We start from the raw sequence: 13386 nt of genomic DNA on the forward strand, positions 1-13386 counted from the left end.
TCCATTCTAATGGCTGTTGTTGTGCTGGCAGCGGTCTCACTCCAGTGTATTAAAAAAAAACATTTGTTTTGCACCACAATAGAGCGAAACCATTCTTGTCTGGGCAAGTCCCCTCGCCTTTCAAGGATAAATACTGTGGATCCTGCAACAGACTTAGACTTCCTTTTTATTGTCATTCAAATTTGGACTTCACTGTACAGATAAGAACGAAATTGTTGCATTAGCTCATGGTAGTGCAGGATAAAAAAATCAATATAGTGCAGATATAAATAGATTCTGTACAGATAAATATATTGCACTTTTTTCATATGCATCTACATTTATGGATGTATATTATATTGTCTTTATAGTCCAGCGAGTTAATCCATTTTTGTGGGGAATTGAGGGAATTATTATGATGCGTTCAAGAGTCTTACGGCCTGATGGAAGAAGCTGTTACAAAACCTAGAGGATCTGCTACGGAGGCCGTGGAACCTCTTTCTAGAGTCTAGCAGTGAAAACAGTCCTTGGTGGGGGTGGGAGGAGTCTCTGCAGATTTTCTGAGCCCAGGTCAGGCAGCGGCTTTTTGCGATCTTCTAGATAAGAGGAAGAGGAGTCCAGGCTCTAAGACTAAAACAGTCCTGCCTGTGAGCACGAAGTGATGAAGTCTCAAGTCTTCGAAGACAATCTGAATAGTAGTTGCAATCCATAAAATGTCCTGAATGAAAATATTCATAGGCCCACAGTGACTTCCTGTTTTTAAAATCAAAGCATTGAAGTATTGTAATAAATTGAAGTAATTGTATGCCGATCTCGGTGAAACTTGCCAAAAGTTCCACACAGCGTGAGTCCCTTACCCTAGAGCAGTGGTTCTCAAATGGGGGTACGCGTACCCCTGGGGGTACTTGAAGGTATGGCAAGAGGTACGTGAGATTTTTTTTTAAATATTCTAAAAATAGCAACAATTCAAAAATCTTTTATAAATATATTTATTGAATAATACTTCAACAAAATATGAATGTAAGTTCATAAACTGTGAAAAAAAATGCAACAATGCAATATTCAATGTTGACAGCTGGATTTTTTTGTGGACATGTTCCATAAATATTGATGTTAAAGATTTCTTTTTTTGTGAAGAAATGTTTACATTTAAGTTCATGAATCCAGATGGATCTCTATTACAATCCCCAAAGAGGGCACTTTAAGTTGATGATTACTTCTATGTGTAGAAATCCTTATTTATAATTGAATCACTTGTTTATTTTTCAACATTTTTTTAGTTATTTTGATATCTTTTTTTCCAAATAGTTCAAGAAAGACCACTACAAATGAGCAATATTTTGCACTGTTATACAATTTAATAAATCAGAAACTGATGACATAGTGCTGTATTTTACTTCTTTATCTCTTTTTTTTTCAACCAAAAATGCTTTGCTCTGATTAGGGAGTACTTGAATTAAAAAAATGTTCACAGGGGGTACATCACAGAAAAAAGGTTGAGAACCACTGCCCTAGAGGTGTAGTTCTCTTCCTGAAAAGGTAAATCCTTCCGTAAATTCACATATGGAAACCCTGTTACGATTTTTACTTCCTCTATTTAGTCAAGATTGATGTCTTTTTATTGGTGCGCTACACCCTGGACCTCAAATTCTATCGTTTATGTGGATTAGGGCTGGTCGATATGGACCACAACTGATACTGCTGTATTTTTAGTTTGAATACTGGTATCCGATATATACTGGTATATTAAAAAAACGTTCAAAGTGCTTAAAGGGGAACAGCACTTTTTGGAATTTTGCCTATCGTTAACAATCATTATGAAAGACATGACGACAGATGTATTTTTTTTTTCTGCATTAAATAAACGTAAATAAAAGTCCACTTACAGTGGATCCAATGGCAGCTCCACTATTACGCCCATAAAATCCAACAAATAACAATTTAAACAGCGCCAACAATACTCCATTTACATTTCTTGACTTGAATATTAACCAAGTATTAGTAATATTGTTATCATAAGTGCTAACGCAGAACTTATTTGAGCGGCACCATGATCACTTCCGGGTGCGCCTGTGTTTACATCATTGAGTGGTCTGCTGTTTCCTTGCTTCCTTGCTCCCTGTTAGTTTATTGTAGATCATAAGTCACTATGGTGACTTCATTCTTGATCTGTCCTGAGTTGAGGTCAAGCATAAACTTACTGTTTTATAGGGGTTTCCATTTCATTTAATTTTTTTACTCTGTGTATTTTCTTGTACTGTTTATGTCTGATGTTGGTCCTGTCTAACTTAACTTTGTATGGACCTTGTTGTATATACCTTTTACCTGCCAGGGACTACAGATGGAAATTAGCTTTTGGCTACAATCTGGCACAATACATGTTATATGTTCACTGATGTGCATTGTCCCATGTAACAAATATATAACAAACATAACAAATGGCGACTTCCTATCAAAAGTTTTGTTATACATATATAAACAAGCTAATTGTTGTGTTTGGCAGGATGGGCGCAAATTTAGTCTGAGAAAATGTGAAGTGAAGTGAATTATATTTATATCGCGCTTTTCTCTAGTGACTCAAAGTGCTTTACATAGTGAAACCCAATATCTAGGTTAATTTTTTCTAAGCCAGTATGTGTGGCACTGGGAGCAGGTGGGTAAAGTGTCTTGCCCAAGGTCACAACGGCAGTGACTAGGATGGTGGAAGCGGGGATCGAACCTGCAACCCTCAAGTTGCTGGCACGGCTGCTCTACAAACTGAGCTATACTGGTCGTTTATAAATTATTTAATGTTTCTGGGCGGCCCTGTAGAAAATATGTCACGGACCGGTACCGGTCTCCGGACCGGTGGTTTTGGACCACTGTGCTAGAGCAAATCTATGTAACATTACTGACACCTGGTAAACAGTCAGTATACAGTACTATAAATCACCATCTATTTATTTATCTTTAAAAACACTAACGGCAAAGATTCAAATGATCGTCATCGATGGACAAAGACTAACAAATCAAAAAATCTTTAGTTGTAGTTAGCCTTAGGCCATCGAAACTCAGCGACTCTTCTTGTATTGGTTATAACAAGCAGGTAAATGCTACTGCCCCTTAAATCCCAACCTCTGAATCACAGCTCAGAACTATACACAGTAATCCCATTGCTACAGTATTATTAAAAATGTGTATAAATTCTTTATTGTCGCCCATTTTCCTTTATAGTGAAGTGAATTAATTGACTCATATTATGTTCAACATATGGTGAATGTTTATATAAGGGCTGGGCGATATATCGATATACGCGATATATCGCGGGTTTGTCTGTGCGATATAGAAAATTCTATATTGGGATATTTGAGTATATGTTCTCACACAGTTGCTTTTCGCTGCTGGCATTACACTACAGGCTCTTCTCACTCCTTCTGTCTCCTTCTCACTGAGTGTAAGCGCACTTTCTTACATACGTCACATACTGTCACGTCATACGTCACATACGTGTACGCCCTTGCGGAGCAGAGAGGTAGCAGCATGGGTAACGTTAGCTGTGATGCTAGCAAAGCTGTGCGAGTGGTAATACGGGAGAAAAAAGGTGCGAATCTGGTAACAAAGGAAGGAAGAATTAATTCCCAAGAAAAACAGCAGGGGGTCCATCGTCTGGCGGTGGTTTAGCTTCAAGTGGGAATATGTCGAATAGACAACTTTAATTTGTCAAGTGTGGGGCACAAGCGTTGCTACCAAAAGTAGCATTACTGCTAACATGTAGCATCATTTGAAACGTAACCTGCTAATAACTGTTTAATAAATACAGTTTTGGTCAATTGACTTCGTTGTGATTTCCTTCTCTGCATGAAGTTTAAAATGAGTATATATTAATGCAGTATGAACAAGAATGTTTTAATGTACACACATAGAATCATCATACTGCTGTGATTACCGTATTTTTCGGAGTATAAGTCGCTCCGGAGTATAAGTAGCACCTGCCGAAAATGCATAATAAAGAAGGAAAAAAACATATATAAGTCGCACTGGAGTATAAGTCGCATTTTTTGGGGAAATTTATTTGATAAAACCCAACACCAAGAATAGACATTTGAAAGGCTATTTAAAATAAATAAAGAATAGTGAACAACAAGCTGAATAAGTGTACGTTATATGAAACATAAATAACCAACTGAGAAGGTGCCTGGTATGTTAACCTAACATATTATGGTAAGAGTCATTCAAATAACTATAACATATAAAACATGCTATACGTTTACCAAACAATCTGTCACTCCTAATCGCTAAATCCCATTAAATCTTATACGTCTAGTCTCTTACGTGAATGAGCTAAATAAAATTATTTGATATTGTACGGTAATGTGTTAATAATTGCACACATAAGTCGCGCCTGAGTATAAGTCGCACCCCTGGCCAAACTATGAAAAAAAATGCAACTTATAGTCCGGAAAATACGGTATATGTATCAAGTGTTAATTCAAGGTTAAGGCAAACTATCGAGATATATATTGTGTATCGCGATATGGCCTAAAAATATTGAAATATTAAAAAAAGGCCATATCGCCCAGCCCTAGTTAATATTCAACTTGGAGGATGCAAACCATCAGGTTGTAGTGATTAATGGTTAAGAAAGAGCCTTAGATTAACATTCGCATGTGGAATGGAATTAGTTCTCTCCCGCAAAGAAGCAATAAAACCAGGCTTTGGAATGCCAGAGTTATAGCTGTATTCTGGCGGAGAGATTCCATGTTTACCTTAAACGCCAATCATACAAGTTATGCTATACATCTGTTGTTTTCCGGCCACTACACACAAACATCTCCTTGCATGGTCAGGTGGGCTATTTGGACTTAGCGCACACCCAGACAGGGAAAGAAGGAATATATAAACTAATGGTTTGGCTTCTCGAGTTAGGAATCCTCCACTTTTTAAATGACGCTCGCTTGTAACAAGCAACCTTTTGTTCAGCAAAGCGTCTCTGACATCTCTTTTAATCCAACGACGCAGCCGCGTCGTATCCTGGCCCTGGACGGCAAGACCAGAAAGACACTTCACCAGTCTCTGGCGAAAGTTACAATTAAATGTGGAAGTAATGTTTATTTTGGTTTCAATTCCGGCGATGTTGACGTCAGTCAGCCAATCCAAGTTTCATCATGGTGTATTATGCATGTCCTTTGCAGCGGACATGTTTTTTTGTTTTTTTTACAATCCATCAGGAGGATACAGTAATAAAGGACATGTTATCTATCAAGGTGACTATGAAAGGATATTATTGTTGCTGGGTTAAATTCCTTTAATGTACGCCAACATCTCTGACCGCAAGTGTGTGTGCAAAAGAGAGAGAGGATGTGTGCGCTTCACTTCACACATCAATCTTTTTGCCATAGCATTTAATCTAAAACCCAATTTTACCCTTCCTCCTATGGAATTAACAGACGTCTTCCTTGTCCGTTATCTTCACCTTAACCCCCCCTTATGACTCCTACCCCTCGCTTCTTTCCATTTTGCTATATCTCATTCCATTTCCCGCCAACAGTGCGCAGGAAGGACTAAATGGAACCGTGCATGCCACCCTGACCTCTTGGGGTGTATTTCTAAATATGCACTTTGGTCGAGGCTGAGATTAAAATGTCCCGGGGCTCATCTGGCACTTTCTTACGAACAAACAAGAGAGTTCCACCTGGGTGCTGCTTGAAACTTAAACAACCTGCGGTCACAAGGAGAAGAACAATGCTGAGGCATCACAACATTTTCCATGGTGATTTGCTATGTAAAGACTGTGAGCTAAATATAAGACAATGATAAATTAGGGCTGCTCGACACCAGCGAAGAACAGCAGTAATATTCCTGAGTATAACAACAAAACATCATACTGTATACAGTACTTTCCAGACAATAGAGCGCAAAGGTATTTAGGCCGCACCCACCAAATTTTAGAATAAATAAATATGTTTACCTATATTAGCTGCACCGGACCATAAGTCCCGGTCCCAAATGATTGGTATCGGGACAACCCTATACTGTACATTCATTCATTTGTGGCAGCCCATTAGACATTCATTCATAGATTTAGGCCTACCTTTGCCCTTGTTCATAGGCACATTATAGTGGGACTGTTTGTGAATGTAGCCTGCTGTTAAAACTCTGTACAATAGGTGGCGGTATGCATGGGGGGCAAAGGTCCGTGGCCATGCATGAAATACTGGCTGTCCCAAGTCAGGACACGGGGGTGGACTGCTCGCCTGTGCATTGGTTGGGGACATCTCTGCGCTGCTGACCTGTCTCCGCTCGGGATGGTCTCCTGCTGGCCCCACCCACCATGGACTGGACTCTCACTATTATGTTAGATCCACTATGGACTATGGACTGGACTTTCACGATATTATGTTAGACCCACCCGACGTCCATTGCATCCAGTCTCCCCTAGAGGGGGGGGGGGTCTCTCTCTCCAAGGTTTCTCATAGTCATTCACATTGACATCTCTGAGTTTTTCCTTGCCCTTATGTGGGCTCTGATTTCATTGTGGCTTGTGCAGCCCTTTGAGACACTTGTAATTTAGGTCTACATAAATAAACATTGATTGATTGATTGATTGAGATGCCGCCTTTTAACCCACCTAATATAAAGACAGTCTGCCAGAGAATAAGAAGACATAGTATGAGGGTTCAATGTTGTCAACTTAGTGACTTTGGCACTATATCTAACGAGTATTCAGGCCCCTCTGAATGATTTAAAAAAAAAAATAAATAAAACTAGCAAAAAATGTAGGGCTTGAAAGTGTGACGTAAAGGCAATACATTTTGGGTCTTGCTGGCATCTGAATAGCTTATTTACATGGCTGAATGAAAACTGTGCTAAAGTTTTGTTATTTTCATTAGCTGCCACAATGGTCGTCATGATAATTTAAAGGAAATTAATTCTCATTTCCAGCTTGAAAGCAGAGCCAAGGAACTTGGGTCCGTGAGCTAATAAAGAGACAGTAAATAGCCTGGATAGCAGCCGTGAAACAGTCAAACATGACTTTTAACGCCATCCCCGGTACATCCATCCATCCCATCCATTTTCTACTGCTTATTCCCTTTAGGGTCGCGGGGGGCGTTGGTGCCTATCTCAGCTACAACTGGGCGGAAGGCAGGGTACACCCTGGACAAGTCTCCACCTCATCGCAGGGCCAACACTGATAGACGGACAACATTCACACTCACATTCACACACTAGGGCCAATTTAGTGTTGCCAATCAACCTATCCCCAGGTGCATGTCTTTGGAGGTGGGAGAAAGCCGGAGTACCCAGAGGGAACCCATGCAGTCACAGGGAGAACCTGCAAACTCCACACAGAAAGATCCCGAGCCTGTGATTGAACCCCTGACTACTCAGGACCTTCGTATTGTGAGGCAGACGCACTAACCCCTCTTCCACCGTGATCCCTCCCCGGTACATGTTAAAGTTAAAGTACCAATGATTGTCACACACATACTAGATGTGGCGAAATTATTCTCTGCATTCAACCCATCAACCTTGATCACCCACTGGGAGGTGAGGGGAGCGGTGGGCAGCAGCGGTGGCCGCGCCCAGGAATCATTTTGGTGATTTAACCCCCAATTCCAACCCTTGATGCTGAGTGCAAAGCAGGGAGGTAATGGGTCCCATTTCTATAGTCTTTGGTATGACTCGGCCAGGGTTTGAACTCACAACCTGCTGATCTCAGGCCGGACACTCTAACAACAAGGCCACTGAATAGTATTTAATAATTAATTAATTAAATTAAACTAAATTAAGTTAAATTACATTTATAGCATTTTAGTAGGCGGTTTGTAGCTGTGTTTCCATTGCAGTTTTTCACCAAATAAAAGCGATATTTAAAAAATTTCGATAAAGTGCATTTGCCACTTGTAGGTGTTTCCATTAAAGAGTGTTTTGCGTCATGGGCCGTAATTCACGTAAAATATCCTCCCTCGAGACTCCACTTTGAGGAAGATATTGTAGCCATTGCTCGGTGATGCCAATAGAAGAAGAAGGCAGCGGGTGATCACTCAAAGGCAATGTCCTTACGGCCCTCTTGACATTGTTCGGGAATGTGGGTCTCTCTGTGCCTGTGGGTCTGCCTGTATTGCGGCTAAGGGACATAAGAGACGGCCCGGTACGGCGGTGCCGCCTCGCTCGCCCCTGGCCGACCGATCGGAAACGAGACCAAGACGACCCGTCTGCCCCAGTTGTCCTGCATTGGCACCCCTCTGGTTCTGTGTTTATGTGCTCTCTAAATGCAAAAAAAGTGTTTTCATCAAGCCTTTGCAAAACACTTCACTATCGAAACATCTCAAAAACCACCTCATTAGAGCGCAAAAATGTTTTAGCGGTATTGAGAGGTTTTTCTCAATACGGGTGTTTCCATTAGCAGTTTTTTATTGCGATATTTAGGTTTTGCGCATTTCCACGGGTAATGGAAACGCAGCTGTCATTAGCCAAGCGAGCTGCAGGCTGCAAACAACGTACAGTATTTTGGAAAAAAAATTGTTGTCTTTTTACTTCTAGTCATGGGTAAGCATGAAAATAAAAGAGTATTATTTATGAAGGAGTAACACAGTGATAAAAGTCTTTTAAAGTAATAATGGACTTGTTTTTCAGGAAAACCTGCTTGTAAAATGAGGCTGGGCACCCCCACCCCATCTCAAACACATGAAGACATGAAATCCGTGAATGGAGGACAATGAGCCTTAACAGTTTTCGCATTTTGAAATTGGTATAAAAATTCACTTAGTTGACAAGATATAGATCAGGGGTCTCAAACTCAATTTTTACCTGGGGGAAACTGGATGCAGAACTGGGTGACGCTGGGCCGCAAGAAAATATTTCTTTAAAAATATAACATTGTGAATCCTCATTTGTCCAAAAATAGTCGTCTTCCTTGTCTGTTATCAACTCTGCTATGATTAGAAGACACATGCCTGGCATTGATTAAAAAGATACAAATTTGGTATATATTGCATATATTAGGGACGGCGTGGCGCAGTGGGGAGAGTGGCCGTGCGCAACCCGAGCGTCCCTGGTTCAATTCCCACCTAGTACCAACCTCGTCACGTCCGTTGTGTCCTGAGCAAGACACTTCACCCTTGCTCCTGATGGGTGCTGGTTGGCGCCTTGCATGGCAGCTCCCTCCATCAGTGTGTGAATGTGTGTGTGAATGGTTAAATGCGGAAGTAGTGTCAAAGCGCTTTGAGTACCTTGAAGGTAGAAAAGCGCTATACAAGTACAACCCATTTATTTATTTAAAAAAAATGTTGCATACTCCTCAGCATGTGTAGTTGTATAATGACGTTTCAAATTGTATCCCTCTTGCACCGCAACTTTCTCTGTGCAAATAAGACATGTCGGGGTGCCCCTGTGCTCAACAAAGAAATATTGCATCTCCCACTTTAACTGGAATCTCCCACTTTAACTGGAATTGTCTTTGCTCATCACTAACCTTTCTCTTCACTGCAGGCTTTGAAAAAGACATGTTTGGGGTTATGGAATATATTTGCAATTAGCCGACGCACGGAGAATAATAATATTTTCGCAATGTGTGTCGTTCCGCTTTTCCTCCCTACAGCAACACGGCGGTTGGCGGGTAATACCGGGTATAGTACCGGAATGTTATATGGGGTCATATAGGAATATATGTAGTGTTCATTGTGTGAGGCAATGGAAATGAAACAATAAAAAAAACAAATAACGGTTTCAATTGGTCCAGGTTATCGGGGACTGTTATTACTGACGGACAGGTTTTGTAGTGTGACTGCAGCCAGGCAAGTAAGAAAACCCTCGTCTCCATGGCAACGTCTCTGTCGCTTTCACTCATTTGCCGCTTTTCCACTAACGCAGGGGTAGGCAACCCAGAACGTTGAAAGAGCCATTTTGGACCCAAATAACACAACGTTGTCAAGCGCCATTTATATAAAACTCGCGGGCCACACTAACATTAAACTTTCATATTAAGGTGGGGGCCACAAAAATAACGTCTTGCAGGCCGCAATTGGGCCGCGTGTTTGAGACCCCTGATATAGACCAATGTGACTTTGACAATGGCAGCAGCTTACTCATATCTCGTGTCTATTGGACGTGCTCATATGGATCAATTCCACACATTTTACTTATTTTTTGGAGGTAGCGAGCTTTTGGAATAGGGTACAGTTTGTCTCGTTACGGTCCTTTTGATTTTTTACTTAGTACAATCCATTTTAATCCTGTTTGTTGCTCTTTTGCACATTACCGCGGGTACACTTTCAAGCCCTTTTTCTGGTCTTATTGGGACTTTTGGCTACTCTGACATGAAAGCATGTATGACATTGCTCAACAAATGTGGGCCCATTCCCTATCTAAAAGCACTTACAGGCAGTTTTAAACAAGACTGAAAAAAACCCCATATTAACAAGCATCAGAAGGAAGTTCATTTGTATTTCTACACATATGTATCAAACAGATTGCAGTCCTGCAGGAAACACTACCAAGTCAGCTTGGATAGGTTCCAGGTAACTAATGAAGCTAATGAAGTTTAGAAAATGAATGTAAGTTAAAGGGGAACTGCACTTTTTGGGGGAATTTTGTCTTATCGTTCACAATTATTATGAGAGACAAAAACACAAAAGTAGATTTTTTATTTTTTTGCATTTTAACATGTAAAAATCAGCTCGTTCCAGGTAGCCAGCAATGCAGCTAATGGAAGCAATTAATTCAACCTCTAAATCACTTTAAAAATGCATTAAAAAATCGTCAACAATACTTCAATTTTTTTGTTCCGTAACCTGTATAATAACCAAGTTGTAGCAACATTGTTATTGTAAGAGGAACTCTTTTTCTAGCATAGGAACATATTGGCATGCTACGGTATTAGTCGTAAAAGCTAACTACAGAAAGAGATAAACTAGCTTCTATGACAACATGAAACATGTTAAAATTTATAGTGCACAACACATCGATAGGACACCAATTTAAATGACCGAAAAACATGAACAATGATATTGCATTATCTGTAAAGTATTATTTCATGTTTTGATTGTACACAGCTAGCAAGACAAAGTATGCACTGTAGTTTTAATAACACGCATGACGTGCTGCTTGTATCATGATCAATATCAAAGTGACTTACTCGATGGACAGTTGTGCGTTCACTTCATTTATGTCACAATAGCTTGTCTCCGAATTCCACATTTATAGCATCAAGTCACTTTCACCTCAGTCCGCTCCAACGTCTCACCTTCCTTTGTGCTCACTTCTAGAAGCAGTAGTTCATTCTCAGTATATTGAGCTTCAAAAATATAACATTGTGAATCCTCATTTGTCCAAAAATAGTCGTCTTCCTTGTCTGTTATCAACTCTGCTATGATTAGAAGACACATGCCTGGCATTGATTAAAAAGATACAAATTTGGTATATATTGCATATATTAGGGGCGGCATGGCGTAGTGGGTACAGCGGCCGTGCCAGAAACCTGAGGGTTGCAGGTTCGTTCCCCGCCTCTTGACATCCAAATCGCTGCCGTTGTGTCCTTGGGGAGGACTCTTCACCCTTGTTCCCAGTGCTGCTCACACTGGTGAATGAATGATGACTGAATGATAGGTGGTGGTCGGAGGGGCCGTAGGCGCAAACTGCCAGCCTCGCTTCCGTCAGTCTACCCCAGGGCAGCTGTGGCTACAAATGTAGCTTACCACCACCTGTTGTGAATGAATGATGGGTTTTCAGTTCTCTGTGAGCGCTTTGAGTATTTAATAATAGAAAAGCGCTATATAAAATCGCATTTTCCGGAGTATAAGTCACTCCGGAGTATAAGTCGCACCTGCCGAAAATGCATTATAAAGTAGGAAAAAAACATATATAAGTCGCACTGGAGTATAAATCGCATTTTTGGGGGAAATTTATTTGATAAAACCCAACACCAAGAATAGACATTTGAAAGGCAATTTAAAATAAATAAAGAATAGTGAACAACAGGTTGAAAAAGTGTACGTTATATGACGCATAAATAACCAACTGAGAAGGTGCCTGGTATGTTAACATAACATATTATGGTAAGAGTCATTCAAATAACTATAACATATAAAACAGGCTATACGTTTACCAAACAATTTGTCACTCATAATTGCTAAATCCGGTGAAATCTTATACGTCTAGTCTCTTATGTGAATGAGCTAAATAATATTATTTGATATTTTACGGTAATGTGTTAATAATTTCACACATAAGTCACTCCTCAGTATAAGTCGCACCCCCAGCCAAACTATGAAAAAAACTGTGACTTATAGTCCGAAAAATACTATATATATATATATATATATATATATATATATATATATATATATATATATATATATATATATACATATATATATATATATATTTGCAGTGTGTAAATAAAATGTTGATGGAGGGTATTTTGAAGTTGATTTTGAGGGCTTTGAAGGCTACAACAGTGACTACCATTTTCAAGCGAGTTTTATCATCTTTAAAATGCAAAAAAAAAAAAACAAAGACGTGTGTTGTTTTCTTTCATAATGATTTTGAACGATAGGCAAAATTTAAAAAAAAAGTGTAGTTCCTCTTTAAGTGCAAACATAGACATTGTGACAATATGAGACTAAGACTTTTCCCACAATTGTCCTAAACAATCGTCATATCAAAGAATCCAATACAACCTCCTTTGCGAGTTCTTACTTCTCATAGGTGGCGGTGACGAAGAATGCGTAGACATGCGTGTGCTTATGATGACGAATTTGAATGATGAGCTCTGGAATTCCCAGCCGGATGTGGTTGAGTAGCCATAGCAACGTGTGGTCATCTGTAGTATCTGTGGTGGAGATGAAAGATAAAAATACATTTTTCAAGTAGCCCCATGCACGCACCTCTGTGCACAGAGCTGCCAAGTACTCATGCCGTCTGTCCCTATGTGCTGAAGAAGCAGCTGGAGGTTAAGTGATGTACAAACAAACTACTCTGCTGCGCTTCCCCAAACACTTTGTGGATTTTAACTTGTCGGAAATACTGTTCACTGACTTTCAGCCTATGGCTATGAGAATTGAATATGCAGTAGCATGTTCTTTCCCACGATTTCCCAGACGAGAAGTCAAAGCTTTTCCATGACCTTTTCAAGACCTGTTATTCCCATGACCATTTTCAGACATTTCAGACATGTTGAAATGTGAAACTCTAAATATATGATGTCTCACATTGTAACCGTATGCATGTTTTGAATAAATCAATACAAAAAATATAACAATTTACATCAGGGGTTTCCAAACTTTTTCACCAAGAGTCACATACTAAAATACCTATAAATGTGGGCACCCACTTTAATATTTTCATTTTTTATGTATACTAAGATAAATTTATAATAAAAAAAAACATCTCAGCTTTGTATTGTAGTTGACAAGCGTATTACTAATA

General features: G+C 39.7%; 1 protein-coding gene across 1 annotated transcript in view; it reads right to left on the reverse strand.

The window, feature by feature from the left end:
• The window catches only part of ano8b (anoctamin 8b), a 144534-nt gene that overhangs the window by 53926 nt on the left and 77222 nt on the right, over positions 1 to 13386 (reverse strand). The window contains exon 3 of the mRNA XM_061883498.1: positions 12658 to 12790. Coding sequence (XP_061739482.1) covers positions 12658 to 12790 — 133 coding nt within the window. The remainder of the gene's footprint in view (positions 1 to 12657; positions 12791 to 13386) is intronic.

Source organism: Nerophis ophidion, linkage group LG22 (assembly GCF_033978795.1).
Source record: "Nerophis ophidion isolate RoL-2023_Sa linkage group LG22, RoL_Noph_v1.0, whole genome shotgun sequence".
Lineage (NCBI taxonomy): Eukaryota > Metazoa > Chordata > Actinopteri > Syngnathiformes > Syngnathidae > Nerophis > Nerophis ophidion.